Source organism: Acanthochromis polyacanthus, chromosome 3, assembly GCF_021347895.1.
Source record: "Acanthochromis polyacanthus isolate Apoly-LR-REF ecotype Palm Island chromosome 3, KAUST_Apoly_ChrSc, whole genome shotgun sequence".
NCBI lineage: Eukaryota > Metazoa > Chordata > Actinopteri > Pomacentridae > Acanthochromis > Acanthochromis polyacanthus.
This window is the reverse complement of record NC_067115.1, coordinates 5073524-5093119: the sequence shown is the minus strand read 5'-3', so window position 1 is coordinate 5093119 and position 19596 is coordinate 5073524. Positions and strand designations below refer to the sequence as shown.

At 39.2% G+C, this 19596-nt stretch overlaps 1 protein-coding gene across 1 annotated transcript in view; it reads right to left on the bottom strand.

Annotated features, from left to right (window-relative positions):
* Positions 1-17081, bottom strand: part of LOC110966376 (general transcription factor 3C polypeptide 1) — a 28267-nt gene extending 11186 nt beyond the window's left edge. Inside the window, 25 exon segments of the mRNA XM_022215711.2 lie at positions 317-378; positions 500-587; positions 676-808; positions 1046-1142; positions 1234-1417; positions 3903-3999; positions 4080-4177; positions 4665-4810; positions 4924-5280; positions 5656-5750; positions 6238-6341; positions 7771-7921; positions 8016-8140; positions 8239-8375; positions 9350-9418; positions 9561-9952; positions 10044-10096; positions 11182-11297; positions 12345-12524; positions 13250-13373; positions 13459-13555; positions 14842-14985; positions 15073-15249; positions 15657-15866; positions 16614-17081. Coding sequence (XP_022071403.2) covers positions 317-378; positions 500-587; positions 676-808; positions 1046-1142; positions 1234-1417; positions 3903-3999; positions 4080-4177; positions 4665-4810; positions 4924-5280; positions 5656-5750; positions 6238-6341; positions 7771-7921; positions 8016-8140; positions 8239-8375; positions 9350-9418; positions 9561-9952; positions 10044-10096; positions 11182-11297; positions 12345-12524; positions 13250-13373; positions 13459-13555; positions 14842-14985; positions 15073-15249; positions 15657-15866; positions 16614-16834 — 3657 coding nt within the window. The 5' untranslated portion in view covers positions 16835-17081.
* Positions 17082-19596: the final 2515 nt, after the last annotated feature.

The following is a 19596-nucleotide window of genomic DNA, read 5'->3' as shown; positions in this document are numbered from 1 at the left end:
GTAGTTTTTAATGCTACTGGACTGTACTGCAACATACAGCTGCTGTTTTCACTCTTTTGCCCGACACATTTCTATCAATGGTAACAGGAATCTGTAAAATGCAGCAACAGCTCCTCAAATTATATCTGTTAAAATGACTGGACTGTTAGTCAGCATCTTGAAAACTGTTTCCACAAAGGCTGAACATCGTGAGCTTTGGGAAAATCAGATTTATCACAGCAACTTGAGTCTCATTGTACCTAATAAACTGGCAAATTAATCTATCTATACATAAATATGATGAAATAATAATGAAACAAATTGACATAACTCATACCTCAACATTTTCTACCGTCACCGGTCGCTTGGCAGTCACATATCGAGGTGTAGTAGTTCCTCCTGTTGTTATAGGGATCGTTAAACTGTTTTGTTAAATTAATGTCAAATTGTCACGATTGAACAGACAAAGCAGTTTAAAGAAAAAACCTGAAAGAAAAATATTCTGGTGAAGAGAACTCACCCGCTTTAAGGGCAATCCTGAGAAAGTTTTTACTCAGGAGGCTCTTCAGTCTGTTTTTGGTCTCCTGTGCCTCGGAGCCAGATGGGCTCTAAAGAAAAACAAACCACATTTAATAAGGTCTGTGTTTGTGCACAACATGCCTATCTACATGTTAAGTGTGTGCTCTGTGTGCTTACTGATTTAACAGCAAGCAGGTGATTAGTCCACAGCCAGTTGCGTTTAAGATGCCCAAAGAATTCAGAGTCCAGACCTCCGGCGCCTTTACCGTCTCCCGGTATCGAACCGTCATCACACACTTCCTGGCTGCCCCTGTACGTGTACAGAGATACATGTTCATCTGTACGACTTAAAAAACTGGTGATGAGCTGCGTCTGTACTGTTCAAATCAGATTTTTGTTCGAAATTTAAATGTCAGCTCCTCGATTATCGAAAACTGTGAGGGGAAAAAAAAGCAAGGAGACGGGTAGAGTGAGTTAAATGTACTTATAAAAATGAAAGTGTTGGCACTTGTATGGTCGATTATATCAGTGTTTTTTCACCACCTACTTTAGCAGGTAAGCCATTCCTACGAACACGTTGCGGTCGTGCACGAAGGAAGGAGCAGATTCTTCATCAGTGGCATTTCTCTTGCTACGGATCACCCCTAAAAAATGGAAACAAAGATTTACCTTCAACCTTTTCATTCAAGTCAAAATTGAATTTGGCGACTGGCCGCGCTGTGAGCGTGCACGTACCCAGTGGTGTATTGAGGCAGACACACATCAGGTCGAACCAGTAGTTTTCCACATCCTCAGCAGTGTTCAGTGTGTACATGCGTCTTTCAAATGGTTTGTCAGGTGACTCTGTGATCAGCCAATAGTGAGGCTCAGCGTTGGTGGTGTCAACAATTGTGGTGTTGCGTTTCAGATAAACAAACACCTGGACGGGTGTACGGAGAAACAATATGAAACATTTGAGAATTTGAAATTTACAGCCATGGCCATAAGTTTGGACACAAGTACCATGACGCTTGTGAATCTTAGAAAATACCACAAAATTGTCACTTACAATACAGTACACAACTCCTGAGAACTATATTAAGTTTCATATTTAAAAAAAAAAAACATCAAAAGAGTTTGGTGTCATTTTGTTATTCTTACCAAATTCGGTTGTGAAAGTACTGCATTTTTTTGTTATTTTCTTCTAATATTGTTTTGGGAACAAAGTTGTTCCAATTGTTGGAATTTATTGATAATATTATATCCCTTGTTGATTTGCTGACTAATTAAACTGGTGCTGTCAAAAAATATTAGTTATGTTCTGTAATAGACATCAAAACAGACATAGTAAGTCATGCTGTGTCCAAACTTATGGCCATGGCTGTAAACTTACCACTGATACAAATTTGTTGACAAAAACATCAATAAAATACTCCTTTTAATTCATTTGTAGCTACATTTACTGCTGTTAACGGCTCTGATTTTTGTCAAAACGTGATGAAACTCTCTTTAAGCATTCAGAGACTTGAATGCATGGTCAAATTTATTCTAATTATTAAAATAATTTTAGGAACGTTAAAAATATTAATCTTTTTTTAGTTGGAACAGGTTTCTTCCTCAGTCCTTTAGAATTGCTGACAAAACAAGTGTGGAAGTGGACTCAATCAGCACTGCTTTTTTATTTTTGACGTAAGCGCCATTTTTTATAAGATTTGTATTCTACATGAATGATCAGTTCATATTTTTTAATGTTCTTGATATATTCATGGATTTGTTTGTGTCGGTTAAAAGGAAATGTTGCATTCATATGTATTAGATTCAATTTGATGGTTATTTACAAGAGAATCTGAGTTCATGCAGTTTTGCTGTAGAGGGCGCACTCATGTTGTATCTGTCTTTATCGAAGAAGATGTTGTTTTGTTTTTGGTTGATGCCTGGTAGCATCTGTACTAGAGGTACGGACCCGTTAAGGTCACTGAAGAGCTGGCGCCGGTTAACTACTATTTGCTGCACATTACAGGCAGTTTATATGAATGACTTTGACGGCGAACATTGTATAATTTAACCAAAAATACACCGTCTCCTCTCACACTTTAGACATTTCAGTTTTTACGCTTTTAGACGCCGTGTCTAAATTGTTTGAAGTCCAGTTCCTATTAAGTAGTTTACCGCGTTCAGTGGTGGAAGCGGCTGACGAACTCCATTGCAAATGTTCCCATTTAATTTCGGACGCTAATTTACAAGATAAAGTTAAGGATGTCGAATATGAAACAAACACTCATGAATGGTGAGGAGCAGCTCTTTAATTCGGCATGAATTTAAAAAAAACACAAACTCGATTTACTGTGATATTGTGAGATTTGTTTGTGGTGATGTAACTTAGCCATTCAACAGAGTCCGCTAACATTAAAGTGACTGACGTGCAGTGTCTGTGTTGACAGACGTAGAAAATACGTCAGGGTTTTGTTTAGGTTGTTAATATGTAATAGTCTGTCGCTACTTTTGAAGGTAAAAAAATACTTGTAGTTTGCTGGCTGTTAGTTCCGCCATTTGCTTTGTTTGCTGTTTGTGCTTTATTAGAACAGGGTCACGTGAATAAAAAGTTTTGCTATTTTTAATAGTAGTGCCGATTTCAACCCCCAAATCGCTGTCCGTGAAAAAGTCAGATAATGATATTTATAAGACATTATGCATGATAGAAAAGAGAACAGCAGATGACTGACATGACAGGCTCGGCACGCAGATTCACCTCGAATCACGGAAGCGCCTTCATCACTCGGATTACGAAGCCGGCTCATTAATATTTATGTCGTCGGATTACCAGCCAATCACAAAGCGCGTTCATCAGCCGGCTCATTAATATTCATGTACGTCTCATTAATATTTATGATAAGGGAAAGTGCCGTATCCGTAGGCCACAGGCTACAGGTACGGGTCCGTATCTGTAGACACTACCTTTGTTTTTTACAGTCAGAGAATAAATGATGGCTGATGGAGCAACACGGTCTTTTTATCGTGCTGTGACGTGCTGCGACAGTTCACGCGTAAAAGATAAGTCTCTGTGTCAGTCATTTATAAGAAGAGGTTAATGAAGAAAACGAAGAAAGCAACGACCCAAAGATTAGCCTCTACAATTGATGTCTTCTGCTTGTTCTGTAACTAAGCTATAATATTATTGATTTTTGATATTTCAACCTTGTAATGCAGAACTTTATGGAAGTTCTACGTTTGTGGTTATTAACTAAAAACCTTCAGTAAATCTGAAACTGTTGAAAGTTCTGCAGTCACTTATTTTAAGTCCAGCACCATGGCAAATGAAGGGAAAAAAATTTTGTTTCGCATTTCGTCGGTAATTTTGCAGCGTAACATCTGTCTTTAATCCGTTGATTGAATTTGCTTTGACAGGTGATGATGCCGCTTTCTACCTGATCTTTGTCCTTGAACTTCGTTGCGGGACCAAACTGCAGCAGACCCATGTACACCAACTTCTGCAGGCACTCATGAAACGAGAAGATGTATTTTCTAAAAAAAAAAATTAAAAAAGGACTCATAAATACTCAAATTCAAACTACAGTGCGTTAGAGTGAGAGAAAGAAAGTCACCGTTTATAAAGCAGCTGTCGTTTCATTCCTGCAGGAAGCGTTCTAATGAGGTGGTGCTGCTTCACAGGATCATTGAGATACTCCTCCAGTCCATCCACCTGTCAGCACAAGTCAGTAAACGTGCCGTTATGTTCTGCGTGTGATCTGTCTTTGCTTACTGTGAGGAGTGCCATAAACAATTACTTATGATGCAGCAGAACAACTCTGCTCCAGAACAGGTTTAAACACAGAAAACTTTCCTTTGGTAGAAGCGAGAACATCCAACAGAGAAGAGAGGCGTTCACACCAGACACCCAAACAATGTGAAGATTAAAATTGTGTCAACAACCTAAGCACGTGTGTCTATACTTTTGACTTAAAGGAGGATCAGATTCTCTTTTTGGACCAATTAATGCAGAAAACAGGGTAATTTAAACAGGTTAAGATACTTTCTCATCAGTGTATAACTGTCGCTGTGCATATGATAACAGAATGCTGACAGAGAGAGAACCTGTGGATCATGTCACCATAAGAGAAACACAAACATGCTAAAAAAGACAGAGTGTATAACCTCCTTTTAGAGTCAAAAACATTTTTTGTGCTCACCTTATAATTAATTTGTATGACCTGAACAAAGACGGAGAGAGGCAGGCAGAGGAGGAGGTCGCCCACCATCGCCCAGCCGCTGGCGTATTCTTTGTGAAGACGGACAGGAGGGACGAATCTCTTCCACGAGTCTTCATCAGCATACACTATCAGAGCGACATAGAAAACAGAGGTGCTTATTTGGGAGTAAAGAGTTTAAAAAGACAAATGTTAAAAATGCAATGCAAATTCACAGTTCCTACATAGGACGCTCCCTCACCTTTCATGTCAGCCGGGCCAGGAACTGATTTATCTTTGGGCTCCTCCCCTTCGTCACCTGAGATCACATCTAAGTTGTGAAGCCCGGGGTCTTCGGCCTGCTGGTCCACAGAGCTGCTGCCAGCATTGTCAGATGTTGAGTTTTCCATTTCCTTTAGATGCTGTTCTGCACAGCTGTCTGTGTCTTTGGCATCGGGATCAGGGCTGCTCTGGCTAGTTTGCATTTGGTTGGTGGAGTCAGTGCAGGCGGAGCTCTGTTGCAGTGGATGCCCGTAGATCAGGTACCAGAGGAAGGTATGAACAACGCGCAGACGAGGCATCTTGGGTTGGAAGCCGAAACTCCTACCCAAACCACGAACTACAAAAGCAGGCAGAGAGAAGAAGCAAAATCAGGAACAGCATTTAAGTTATTAAGCTAAATAAAGTAATAAAGCATCTCCTCATAGATCCAGAATTAAGCGGGAAACCAAATGAACCTGGTGAGTGTTTATAGAGTTGTTCAGTATTTAACGTCTAATGTCAGAGCACCGTTAGCTGTTGGTTCTACAGTTAAAGGCTCATAATTGAGAATGTTCTCTCTCCTTCAGTATGTATGTACTTAGACTGGTATGATGGTAAAATTTGGCTCTTGAAATACATCAAATACATGCAGTTCCTCTTCAGAAAAATAGCCCACCCCCAGGTCAATATGAATAATTTTTGCTTGGATAGTGATCTACAATCAAAGCAGAACCTGTTGTAGGCTTGAACTCCGTTTCATCTTTATTGCCCCCTTTCTTTCTGTCAGCCTTGGTCTTCGGATCTCGGGCGCTCTCTTCAGCGTGCAGGCTGAGGGACAGAAAAGTACAAAAAATAAAGTGACAGAAGGCAGGAGGCAGCTGAACAGAGACCTGGTCAAGAGACAAGATATGCTCATGTTCTACACTCAGTACTTATAAGTCAGGATTTAGTGTGTTGTACATTTTAGTAACAGTGGTGAGAAAAACTTGATTTGTATAGTCACCAAGCTACTTAGGTTATGTTCACATTACATGCTGAAGTGCTTAAAATCAAGACATTCAGATACATTTTTTTGGAGGTAGACACAAAAACGTGATATTTCATATCAGATCAGAGTCCGATTCTCTGGCTATGCCAATTTAGCCAGAATGATCAAATTGGAATTTACATTTCTTTTAACATCTCACTTCTCTGTACAAAATCTTGTCATCAGTCAGTGCTAGTGTGGTCTAGTTGGTTAAAACTAAACATGGATGAGACAAATAACAGCAGCAGAGGTCAACAAATAATATTTAGGTATTCAGCTTGTGCTCACCGTACAGCTGCATAAGAGCTGGAGATTTTAAACCGGACCTGCTCAATCACTTCCTTTACTTTGTCATCACTGGGTTGAATGGACGGATGAACAACCAAGTCAACCTACATGAGCAAAAACATCAGACAGACACGTGACACAGAGAGACGAAACTTGATGTGTGATGTCTGTGACTAAGTAAGTGCATAAATGACCTAACCCTAACCTTGCGCTAATTCAAGGCAAGGAAGGCATTGAAAAAATATAAACAAATATCAAGTTTAGCACCACTTATGCATACATCCATCAATTATCTATACACCCCTTAATCCATTAGAGTTGCAGGAGGGCTGAAGCCTATCCAAGCTGACTTGTGGTGAAGGCAGAAAACAGCCTGGACAGGTCATCAGTCTGTCACAGGGCTACACATACAGACAATCACACTCACATTCACACCTACGGACAATTTAGAATCATCAATCAGCATGTTTTTGAAGAAAAGCCACGCATGCACAGGAAGAACACGCAAACTCGACACAGAAAGATCCCAGGTCAGGACACAAACCGGGGATCTTCCAGCTGCAAGGCGATGATGCTAATCACTGACCTGATAACCACTATGCAGCCCTGGTTGCATATATAGCATAAATCATTTATCAGCAAAGGCGCTACTTTCCACTACTAGGCAGTAACACTCAGCGCCCTCCATAATTATTGGTACGCCTGGTTAAGATGTGTTCTTTAGCTTCTAATAAATTCAGTTTTTTTCTAAATAATATCGGACCAGGGCTGCTCAGTGGAGTAGTGGTTAGCACTTTCGCCTTGCAGCAAGAAGATCCCTGGTTCGAATCCCGGGGTGGGCCTGGGATCTTTCTGCATGGAGTTTGCATGTTCTCCCTGAGCATGCGTGGGTTTTCTCCGGGCACTCCGGCTTCCTCCCACAGTCCAAAAATATGCTGAGGTTAATTGAGTACTCTAAATTGCCCGTAGGTGTGAATGTGAGTGTGAGTGTTCGTCTGTGTATGTAGCCCTGCGACAGACTGGCGACCTGTCCTGGGTGTCCCCTGCCTTCGCCCGAGTCAGCTGGGATAGGCTCCAGCTCCCCCCGCGACCCTAGTGAGGATAAAGCGGTGTATAGAGAATGGATGGATGGATATCGGACCACAATGAAAAAAGAGCAAAATCCAACCTTTAATTCAAGTGCACTTATTCAATGAGAAAAAAAATCACACATTAAGAAATAATTATTTTACATCAAATCATGTGTGCCACAATTATTAGCAACCCTGATGTTAATATTTTGTACAACCCCCTTTTGCCAACAAAACAGCACCTAATCTTCTCCTACAATACATTTTTCTACAATTTTCAGTGTGAAAGTACAATAAAAATTGAATTTATTTTAAGGCTTTCAATGCATCTTAACCAGGGGTGCCAATAATTATGGAGGGCGCTGTAGGTCAGGAATGATCAAAAGCTGCTGCTCTTTCATGTGTTGTCTCTGTACATTTATGAAGAGGAGCGGCAGAGTCAGGGTGTGACGTGTGCGTGTACCTTCTTGGTGATGCCATCCTGTACAACAGTAGTTGTAAACAGCTTGAGCAAGCCTTCTCTAGACAGACCTTGGATGAGACGTAAAATCGTCTTCCTGCAACACTTTGAACTAAAGCCAGTCTTCTCTTCGTCATTGATCATCTTCTGCAGCCTGTAAAAATACAGCACAGTGAGATTTATCGTTCCCTCTCTTAATACCTGACAATATGGTTTAAAATGACTATTAACAATCAAGGCACACTGACGGGAAAAGGCCCTCTATTATTTTGAAGTTACGAACAGCCTCGACAATCAGGTTCTTCCTCCTCAGCAGGCGGTACGTTACGTGAGAATTCTTCGAAGACTTTTTGGATTTCTCGTAACTGGAGTCCTGAAGGAGGTGGATTCAGAGGTTACTTTCAGCGCTCAGCCAGACAAATTAGCTTCTACCTCTTCTACCCTGAGGAAAAACAAACCCATTAGACCCACCGGTGACTGGAAAACACTTTTAACAACCACAGGGTTGTTGTCTGTGGGATTCTCCGCTTCATTTAACGCCTCACGCTGAGGCAAAGAGCTGGTAGAGGCCGAGCTGGACTGAATCTCCTCATTCACTGAAGCTTGGACTAAATAAAGAAAAAAATAAACACACAGTTTATACAATATTGTATCACAGAGAAGGACGCAACTCTGAAACTAATCACAATATCAGACAATCCTGGTAATATGAGCCACAACAAGTAAAATACAACTGAACAGAATTGCACACATGAGCTCTGTAACATTTTAATTTGTCAACTGTGAGGTGCAATAAGAGATGTCAGTAGAAGTAATGATGATTGAAAGATTAAACTACTGGCAAACAGCGTCATCTGTTTATGTAAAAATATTTAAAAAAATATTTGTAACATCTGTCTGTCTCTATGTGTGGCTCTGTGATAGACTGGCGACCTGTCCAGGGTGAAATCTGCCTTCACACTCGGTCGACTGGGATAGACTCTAACACCTCCACCATACAGAGGACTAAGCAGTCTATAGGTAATGGATGAATTGAATCTTTAAAATCACAAAAAAAAATACTGCTTGCTTTATTTTTAATAACATGTTTCAATTTAACCTGTTACGCTTAATTTAGCCACGAAACCTGTGGACCAGAATATCACTTAATTTTTTCTAAAGTTATTTGTATTGGCTTTCTTAGACAGGTTAATAGAGGCAGATATGAAAGCAGGGAGAAGAATGGGGGGGAGACCTGCAGCAAAGGCCCAACAGCTGGAATCAAACTCAGGCCGCTGCATTGGGGACTACAGCCCCTATTCATGGGTCACCTGCTCAACCAGTTGACCTATCTGGGTGCCCGTTCCATTGAAGTCAGGGGACATATGGTGATAATTGTCACCACAAGCTCATTCATTAACTCAAAACTTCCATCAACTAATTATAGCAGGTTTAAGATTAATTGCTTTCCAGCAGAACTGTTTGAACTGAGGGATGAAAGACAAAATGTAGAGCAGAAATATCATTTTTCCTTCCTTTAATATTTGCACTTTTCTGAGGTGTAGCAAAACTGTAGTTATATGGGACAATTACTGGGAATTACCTGGTGCAGGAATGGACTCTGAGTCACGTGTAACACTAGTCATGGACTCGCTGCAGGGCAGAGTTTCACCTGGATGATGACAAAAGAGAAAGACAACAAAGACCTGTAACTGACCAAGTCAATACTTTGTCACAAATTAAAGGTTATGACGTGAATTTTGCCTTAAATAACTCCTTTGTCTGAGATGTGGACAGGTCCGACGAGTACTCACATTCAGCCAGTGTAGGCTGCATGGCAGACATGCCAGGCTGTGTCTGTTGTGTTGCCACACTGCCATTTTCACCTGCTGTCCGTCTTCTTGCTGCTGACTTTCCTTTTGCTTTACCTCCCTTTCTGTCCGACTGTCCATCCCCCGCCTCCCCTTTGCTATCATCAACCGCCTGCTCTGCCTCCTCTGCATCTTCGGTGTCTCCTCCACCTGCTTTTTTATTCTTCTTGCCTGCAGGAGTTTTGCCTTTTCCTTTTGCTGCTGACTTGGAGGTTAATGATGCTGTGGGGGAGGTCAGTTCAGTGCTTGACGATTGTGGTGCAGAAGAGTAGAGCTGCTTCGTCCGTTCCCGCTCTTTGTTAAACATTTGGAGTCGATCACTGACACCCACAAATCTGTCAAGAAAGCACAATAATATTTGGAACGAGTGGATTTTACACGCTAGAGCGAGAATTTAGAAATTCATAGTCATTTATAGATACGCACTTATGACTGATGAATTTTGTCGTCCTCTGCCGGCCCTCATCCTCCAGGAATCCCTACAAAACAAAAGGCAAAATGAAAAATAGAAATTCCTTTACAATGTAATTCAACTTCAAATACCCTTTTTTGTGTTATAATAAAGGGAGGTTTTTTTTTTTTATTTGGTCCACCTCATTTACATCTAAACAGGAGAAAACACACACTTCACACTGATATACAACCGAATACGATAATGTGATAAATTACTGCCTTAGACTGAACCAGCACTTTTCAACAAAGTATAAACAAGTCAACAACAGTCTCACTTTGGATGGCCTTGCTAAATGCTAATGTAATATTGAGCAGGAATAAAGTTTAACACATTCAGAATAATATTAAGCATGCTAGTGTGCTAATACCTGCTAAATACCATTTAAGATGGCACTGATGGAAAACTATGATTAATTTTGTAGGTATTATTGTTGGATGGAACAATATCAGATAATGTTGGAAAATGAATGTCTCCCATATTTTCTGTCAATCTATTCAATACTCTTGAGGCATTTCACACAACATGACTGTGAAGCTCATAGCAACAGAAGGAAGAAAAGTCAGAGGCTTACAAGGATCATTACCAGTCATCATCTAGCAGATATTTCACAGAGCAGAGGACAGTCAGGAGCTGCTGGTGCATCTAAAGCTCATCATTACCACAGTCATGTGTATATTTTCCTGAAGACAGTGCTCATTAAAGGGACAGAACTTCTGGTTGTTCAGTGTAAGTACGTTAAAATGTGATGACTAAAATGTTACTGTTGCATGTCTGCAGCTTGTAGGTCACCACCAAAATAAGTTACAAATTCAGTCAAGCACCGTTTTACACTCAAATCCACAAGCCTCCTGTTTGACACCAAACTTTCAAAATGTTGTCAGATTGCCAACAGATGTGAAACGACTCACTGTATTTCAAAGAGGGAGGCTTTTCTTTGCGGTGGTTGACCTCTGGTGGAGGTCATGTGGGAGGGAAGCCCAAACATACAGTATCCAACAATTGAGAGTGTGTTTAATCTCTCTGCCTGTTCATGAGCCCTTTAAACAGACTTCACAGATTTTGAAAGCAATAAAAAAAGGTCACTTTCTGTTGGGAACTAATTTACTCTACCTTAACCAAACCATCACTCTCCAGCCTTCGGCAGACCATCCGAGCTTCCAGTTTACCGATGTTCATTCTAAACGTGATGTCACGCTGGGGGAGTCCCTTCGTACCAGAGGACAAAACTGCATCAGAACAGACAAGAGCCACAATTTATGCAACAGTAAACTGTCTGAATGATCACAGTGTAATCTCTAACTTTCTGGTTGATAACATGTTTTGTTATCACCCGAACTCTGTCTTCATCAACAGTGAAAAGACAAATATGTAGTGTCGCTGTTACACTGCAAAGGCTAGGAATGTGCAACTTTACTAGCCTCAACCGACAAAGTGGTGACATTTTGTCAACTACACATAAGTTTCTCTACCTGACTGGATCTTCATGGAATGAGCGACAGAACTTTTAAGATATCTGGCATCCAGTGGGCAAGTAGCAGCTTTAACGCTGCTGGGGAACCGTGGTAAATTAGAAAGTGAAAACTCGAGCATGCTCAGTTGTCTTACAGGCTTCATCTGGGATTCATTTAAAGACTTATGTTGCCAGTGAAGCCCTAAAGGTCTCATGCGTGGGAGTGTGCAGGGGGATCGTTATTGCAGAAATGAAATAAAATATTTATATTTTTGTTTTTAATTAGTGTAAAACTTGAAACAAGGGACTGTTGTGCTTTCATTAGCTTAGGATTAACTTGTTTTATCTACATCTACCTCTCTAGAGTTGCTTTCAGTTGTTAAAGGAAATAAAGTTTTTAGTGAAGGACATGTGATTTGACAAGGTTTTGTTTTATTTTTGCTTACCCCTTTTGTTCTGCAGTGTGCAAAAATATATTTTCTATAAACTGAAGTGGCATCAGGAGAATCCTTAACTTATAATTCACTTTAAAGTTGGTACATTTTTATGTGCAAGAGAAATTATCAGTACGCGACAAATTCATTACACTGCTCCTAAGAAGACAGGACACAAATGGAACCTGGTTTGAAAATATCAACAGCTACGATCTTGTAAAATTGCTGTCATGACTTTTATGTTAGAACGATTCAAACACTGATTGTTGTCTGTCGGCAAGATTACGCCAAAACTGCCAACATTTGAAGTACTTTAAAATAAATCCACAACAACTTGAAATCTTTTCCAACCAATCAGTTTCTTAATAGATGGAAGTGATCAAACATACTGAGGTGATAGGCCTGCGACATGATGTCCCTCTCCATGATTCGCCCCTCTGAACGGGAACCTCCTGTTCTTCCTCCAGCCTCATCTTCTTCGTCTTCATCGTCATCATCCTCATCATCCGGGATGCCCTTCTTTACATATGGCTTCACCAGCCTCACACAGCGCACGAGGACTTTACTACCTGGAAAACAATCAAACAATGCAGTGCAGGTGTCATGTGAAAAACATGGATAGTAAGAAAATAAAATAAAAGTTGCAATTCTTGTATAAGTAACACCGCATTAATTCTCTAAATCTAGTTAAAAAGCAGTAAAAAAAATGTTTTTCACGAGGTACAGGCAGGAGGAGAGGCTTTGACATGGATATGTCACTGATTATTATTTAATGTCTTCTTATTTATCTTCTATTTTGTTTGTAAATATTTACATAAATAACTATGGGAATGGAGTACTGAGTGACTGATGGTCGAGATGGAGAAGGGGTACGAGTAAATAAGCTTATGCTTCATCATACTCCTTTTTGGATATGTTGGGTTATAATTTTTTTCTTTGCTGTTGTTTTGAAATATTTTGATGTGTTTTTATGGCTTTTTTTCCCTCACATGTCCGAGAGTGTTTTTAGTTATCTTTATGTGCTTTACTTGGTTTTATTCATTGTACTGTTTTTAACGTGTGAAGGTGCTTTCAATGTTTGACTGTTTTTTAAACTTTGTCTTACAGCCGTGACAAAAGATGAATTTCTGTTTTTACTTGGAACAGACAATAAAGTCATCCATTCAAATACAGAAGCTCAGTTAAATAAACATCAAAGTGCATTTCCAGTGTGGGCTGTCAAATAAGACAGTTACTAGTAATCAGGAAAAACCTCTCAACTTAACAACTAATTGTACCGGTGCTGTCACGTTACCATTTTTGTTGGTGCAGGGTCCAGCGCCGGGATCCAATTCCTCCAAAGGGTACTGGCAAAACTCGACCAACCTGGCAGCTCGCATGTATTTAAACAGACGCCGGAAACTTCTTTCATTCACCTGCTGCTAGACAAGAGCACAATTACTACCACAAACACAAAGACGAACACAAAAAGACCAGCAGACACTCACAGAGAAAGATACTCACAAGATGTGCTTTAAACATCATCATGGTAGCAAACTGACCCGGTGACTGCTGGAGAAAGTTGGATACGTACTCCATCAGTGCTTCGTACTTAGTCCTCCTAAAACGAAAAAAGAGGTGGAGAGAAATTCTGAGAGAGTGAAAAAGAGAAGAGTGGGAGCCTCAGACCAATATGCCCCTAATTGTTAGTACTGGATTTGTAAAAGTAACATCAGCTTTCGTCTTCAAACTTCTGTATCTTCAGTACTACAAAAGCTAAGCAGTATGTCTTGCGTTGAACTCAAACTTCAAGAATTTTTCTTCATCTAAAATGAGCGTGTAAGGATGGAGGGTATTTTTTTTAAAACAGATTACAAATATATACGCTCCATAAATAAAACTGATTTGATAGTATATGCTCTCAGCTGAAACAATTTATCAATTCATCAATTGTGAAAGTCATTCTTAAAAATAAACAGACACGGGGTAGTTTAAGCTGCTAAATTTTAAGGAAATGCTACTTATCTCTATGAATCTCTATATCAATCTATCAAAAATCAGCAGTCAAGGCTACAAATCTGATCACTTAAAGGACAATTAGCTTTTTTTCAGCTTGGCGTGAATTCCATTAAAGTGACTTTTGTGGCTCTCCACATTCATTCTAGAGATTCAGAGACACAAGGACTCATAAAACAGCGTAACTAAAGACAAAAAGCACACGCTTCCTCCAAGCTTTTTAAAAACAAAATGATTTAACATTATTCATTTTAAACATTTACTTAAAAAGACAGAAATTAGTCAACCAGAACGGCAAATGTTGCGTTACAGACCGGCTCACAAACCGACCGATTCACCAGCATATTCACCTGCACACACCTGTCTGTTTGAAGTTGTGATGTGGAGAGGCTTTTTTGTGGCATATGCAAAGGGAAGTTGTGGAAAATTAGACATCGGCACATTAAAATGCTTTCTGCTTCTTGTAAATGCTTTCATTTATATGAGGAGTTGTTTGTTTGGTTCTTCCAGCAAATTCTGGGGAAGTGGAACGCCACCTTCAGGTATGTAGTATCAGAATAAAGCCACAAATTTATCGACTGTTGTTACACAACCAGTGCTACTATCTTCCATGGACATATTATGCATATAGTGTTTCTCATATTGTCTTGTTTTCTATTTGATATAGCTCCCCGTCTGCGTATTTTACTTTGAATAAATACTGGCAAACATAAACTAAAATGACTTGTAATAATTCTCGTATTTGCTCACGCCCTTTGCCCCGATATACGACTGGAGACGGAAAGTACAAAGCTACCACAGTCCATATAGCCAGAATATTAGGAATTACAACAGTAAGCAGAAAAACAGTGTTGACAGTGAGGAAAATAAATCCCAAGAAAGCAAACAGACCTGTTTACATGGAAGCGTTTGAGCAGCAGAAGGATGGAGTGCTGCTGCGTTCCGGACGCCAGTCGTCTGACGAAGCCCTGCATGGTGACCAGCTGATGTCTGACAAGAGACTTCCTCAAGTAGTGAAACTTTCGGGCATCCACCCTCCAAAGACACAACACTGGCTGTTACACTCTGAGAACACACACCAACAATGTCTCTGTGCTAAATGAACACGTTCACGTCGCCTACTTGAACGAGCCTCCATGCAGATCACTTTGTAGCTCTCCTTGCCACCGGGCTCGACCCACTCTTTCCAGCACACAGTAAGAGTCATCGGTGAGTTTTAAATCAGGGTCGCTCTCACTTCCAATCAGAGTTCGAAATCGCAGAGTCTGAGACGCCACCACGACAAGTTTTCGCCCATATCTGAGAGGAGCAGAAACAAGAGAGAGAGTGTGAAGTGGAAGAAATACAGTAATGTACCACAATGAGATTTAGATGTTAAAGAGCTTCAGCTAAACTCACATATTATTTTGTTAAATATTACAGACCTTGCCAAAATATATTTGTTTTTTCTCATTAAATATCTGATTGCTATTGATATAGATTTGCATAAGTATTTTCATTGTTCTCATTCTACCTACAAAATTAAATAACGCACCATATTTAAGCGTTACATGTCGAATGTTTGAATCTCTGCTCTGTGTGCCCCATGCATTTTCACATAATTGGTCAGAGTTCCCAACCATATTTATTTGTGGCAGTGTGTTGCTTGCAAATAACCACGACTCTGCTGAAAAAAATCTATTCACCAGTTAACAATCTCTACAAACCTTTCCAAGGCCTCCTCCAAGTTGACCAACAGTGTGGGGGACTTGGAGCGGACCTGCTTTGTGACGTCTTTCCTCTCCTTAAAGTGGGCACATGATCCCTGTGTCCTCTCTTTATTTTCTGGAACAACATGAATGGGGTAGATGTCTTTGGGGGTTTCCAAAGTTTTGTGTGTTATTTTATCGCCATTCTCCGCATCGTTGTCCTGAAACCTGAAAACAGACGAATATCACAAAATCTGAGTCAACTGGAGGCATGTAGAACATATAAAACATCCTACAAAGTAAGATGATTCAAAACCCTTATAAAACTGAAGTGGGATCCTAAAGAGGAAAAATGTTTCACTCAGTTCAGAGCTCCGGAAAGTCGACAGCTTCTATACTTTCTTCGAGCTACTTTTAAGCTTAAAACAATCAAAACAAAAAAGTGAAAAACATTTTAGACCTCGGCAAAGAGCATTACTTCCATTTAGGTAAAGATGCATTATTATATTATTATTTTTGACATATACTGCAATGGCAATAGTTTCAATGTTAGTGGTGATGATTATTTTTGTCTTTCCTTTTCCACCATAAAATTAAATTAAACAAAAATGACGTGATTTTTGCAGCAGTCTGTACTAAACAAGCCCATTCCCTTACATATGGAGAATAAGACGTGCAGGCAGGAACATCACAGTGCTTCATTCATAGTGGTTGGTAGTGACATTTTTTTATTAACTGTCCAGCTCTTGTTTCCAGCCTCTAAAATGCAAGATTTTGGTGCTTTTCTTTGACGTCCACGACTACAAACTGATTATGTCGAGTTTGGACTCTTTATCAGAAAAAAAAACAAGTGGATTAATGGGGTAGTAGCCCTACAGAGCACCACAAACTGGGGATGTTTCTTCCTGTTTTGCTTTGTGTTTTTATTTGGTTTGAACTGAGCCCTTTATGCCACAACAAAGATGATAAAGTCACCTATCAATCAGCACGACATCCTCTCTCTCCTTCGGCAGCTCGTAGAACTTCAGGTCGGTGTTGCTGACCAGAGACTTCCAGATAAGCTCCTTGGTGCAGTCGTCGAGCTTGAGGGGAAACTTGGGCACTCTATTTTCTAGCCGAATCCAGAGAGTGGGGATAGTTATCCCGTCCAGTCCCTCCAAAGCCACCTCGTCTGGAATTATACTCCACGGATCCATAGCATGCTACACACCGGGCTAGCAGCTAACATGCTAGCTTACTTGCAACTAGCTGGAAGCCTCCGTTCCCTTTAAAAGCTCACAAATTTACCGGATATCAAAGACGAAATGTTCCCGTCCAGACGTGCTTTCAATTCATATATCCATGTCAATGAATGAAGACATAAAGAAAAACTTGTTTGCAAAGTGATATTTGTGTTTCGTCTTCCAACTACGCTGTGTACGTCCTTACGTCACATTTCAACTTTGACCTCTTGTTGTGCGTCTATTCAGAAAATCCACCAGGTGGCGCCAAAATATAGATATAGATGATAGATAGATAGATAGATAGATAGATAGATAGATAGATAGATAGATAGATAGATAGATAGATAGATAGATAGATAGATAGATACTTTCTATACTAAATACTTACACTCAAGTGTTCAGCAGCTTACATACATCAACATAAAATAACAAAAAGGCAGGTTAGTAAGATTAACACTAAAGGTTAGCATATACTCTGAAAAAGTTTTGTTGTACAATACTATAGTAATTAAAATTCAGTATACAGTATTTACACATTTCAAGGCATGGTGATTTAAAGTGAATTTGAGTGATTTGAAGTTACTTTGACAGGTAGTAGGTAGGAAAACAGTTTCATCGAACTACCTCAGGTGCATGGACATTCTATAATATAATAATCAGATTCCCTAATGTGATTATGACTCTGACCCCTCGACCACTTAGTGAATATGGAAGTCTAAAAAAATATTATTAATAAAAGTTATATTTTCATCATGCATCACAGTTTATATATATATATATATATAATATAATATATATATATATATATATATATATATATATATATATATATATATATATATATATATATATATATATATATATATATATATATATATATATATATATATATATACATTTACAATGCAATCACTTTTTTAAAATGTATGTTACTCCTTAGTTACCAACAATTTAGTTGTATTTACCACTACCTATAATACATCCTTACACAATAAGCAAGTAGTGAATCTGTCTTACTTTGGGTTATATAATTATCCTATTTATTTGCATTATACCTTTTTTCCCCCAGAAAATACCTTGCTGAGCAGCCATACTGCTATTTGCCTGTTATACTAAATACTGTTAGATGTAATTACTGAAGAATGACTGACTAACTATGAAATTAAATTCCTTAAAACTACACAATGCTGGATTATTACTCAGTAATAAGGGGCATACAAGTCAAGCATGAAAGTTTGTCCCTTTAAGATAATCTAGTGTGTCCATAAGAAACAAGTAACAACAACAACAACAAAAATTAGTATCTTTGTCTGGTGGTGTGAACAATATTTGTACAGTTGTCACAGAAGTTTACCTGTGGGCATGATGGAAACAGCATGAGCTAACTGCAGGTGAAGCTTCAGAAAAATTAAATAGATGATGAGTTGGAATTTTTGTCTTTTACCTTCAGCTGCATCAATTACTTTTATCCTAAAGAACTACGAAAAACCACCAAAAAAACAATTTATATTGTGTGTGTGTTAGCTGTGAGGAGATTATTGGCCCCTGTAACTCTGAGGGAGGTCTTTTCTACGTATATTCACAGACAAATATAGATACAAATACACATACAAGTATTAAAATTTCTATTGGATTGATCCAATACATTTTCAGTGGTTTTATTTTCCAAAGGAAGTCACTCGATCCCCAGACTAACTCAGAACTAAGACCTGTGTTTCCATGGTAACACTCAGTCACACCTGCTGACAAAAAGGGGCAAATATGGCTCATAATTTGTGGTTCGCTGAAAATACCGAGAAGCAAGCAATGAGAAGAGGAGAAATGTTTTAAAGCTGCAGTAATCTGTTGAAAAGTGACAGTAATTACATTGGTTTACCGATTATTTTTGTATTATTCCATTCTCCCTTGGATTTGATCAGTAATATATCCTTTAAACTGTTCAAATCTTGTCTGCTGCAAAGAAGGTAGATATATTTTAAGCTGTAAAAGGTCAATAGTCAGACCTAAGCCGTAGTCAAAGTCTGCCTTTTAACCTGTTCCTGTATTTAAATGACATTCAGGTTCACATCTACAACCCTGACCAGTGATGGAACAAGTACTGATATTTTAAATGCATGTGTTTTTAATATAATTACACCTCATTAAAAGTAAAGGTCCTACTGTAGAACTACATACTGTGCAGAATTCCTCCTTTCACAAAGTGAGAGAATACTGGATTATTATTGTTGACGCATTGACACGTGAGCTGCATAGCACCGCTGTAGTTTGTCAGTTTGAAGACGATTTTTATTATGGAGCACATTTTTGAATTGTTTTCGTTATACATTCTATTTGAAGGTCTGATTTTAAGATTTTAATCTGCAAAGTAACCATTAACTAAAGCTGTATCACAAATGTAGTGAAGTAAAAATTCAACATTTAATCTAAATTGTGGAGTAGTGGTAGAAGAGTAACAGAAAATATAAATGCATTGGTTCAAGTACTTAGAACATGTACTCCGCTACTGATCCTGATAGTGTAAAAGAGCATTTTCAGATGAAAAAAGCCCATTTGACCAGTGGTGTAGTCTCGTTTTTTCTAGTGGGTATACTCCGGCCTCATAAACCAAAGCCAGGTCAGGTTCTCATATATGTGCACGCGCACGCACGCACGCACACACACACACACACACACACACACACACACACACACACACACACACACACACACACACACACACACACACACACACACAC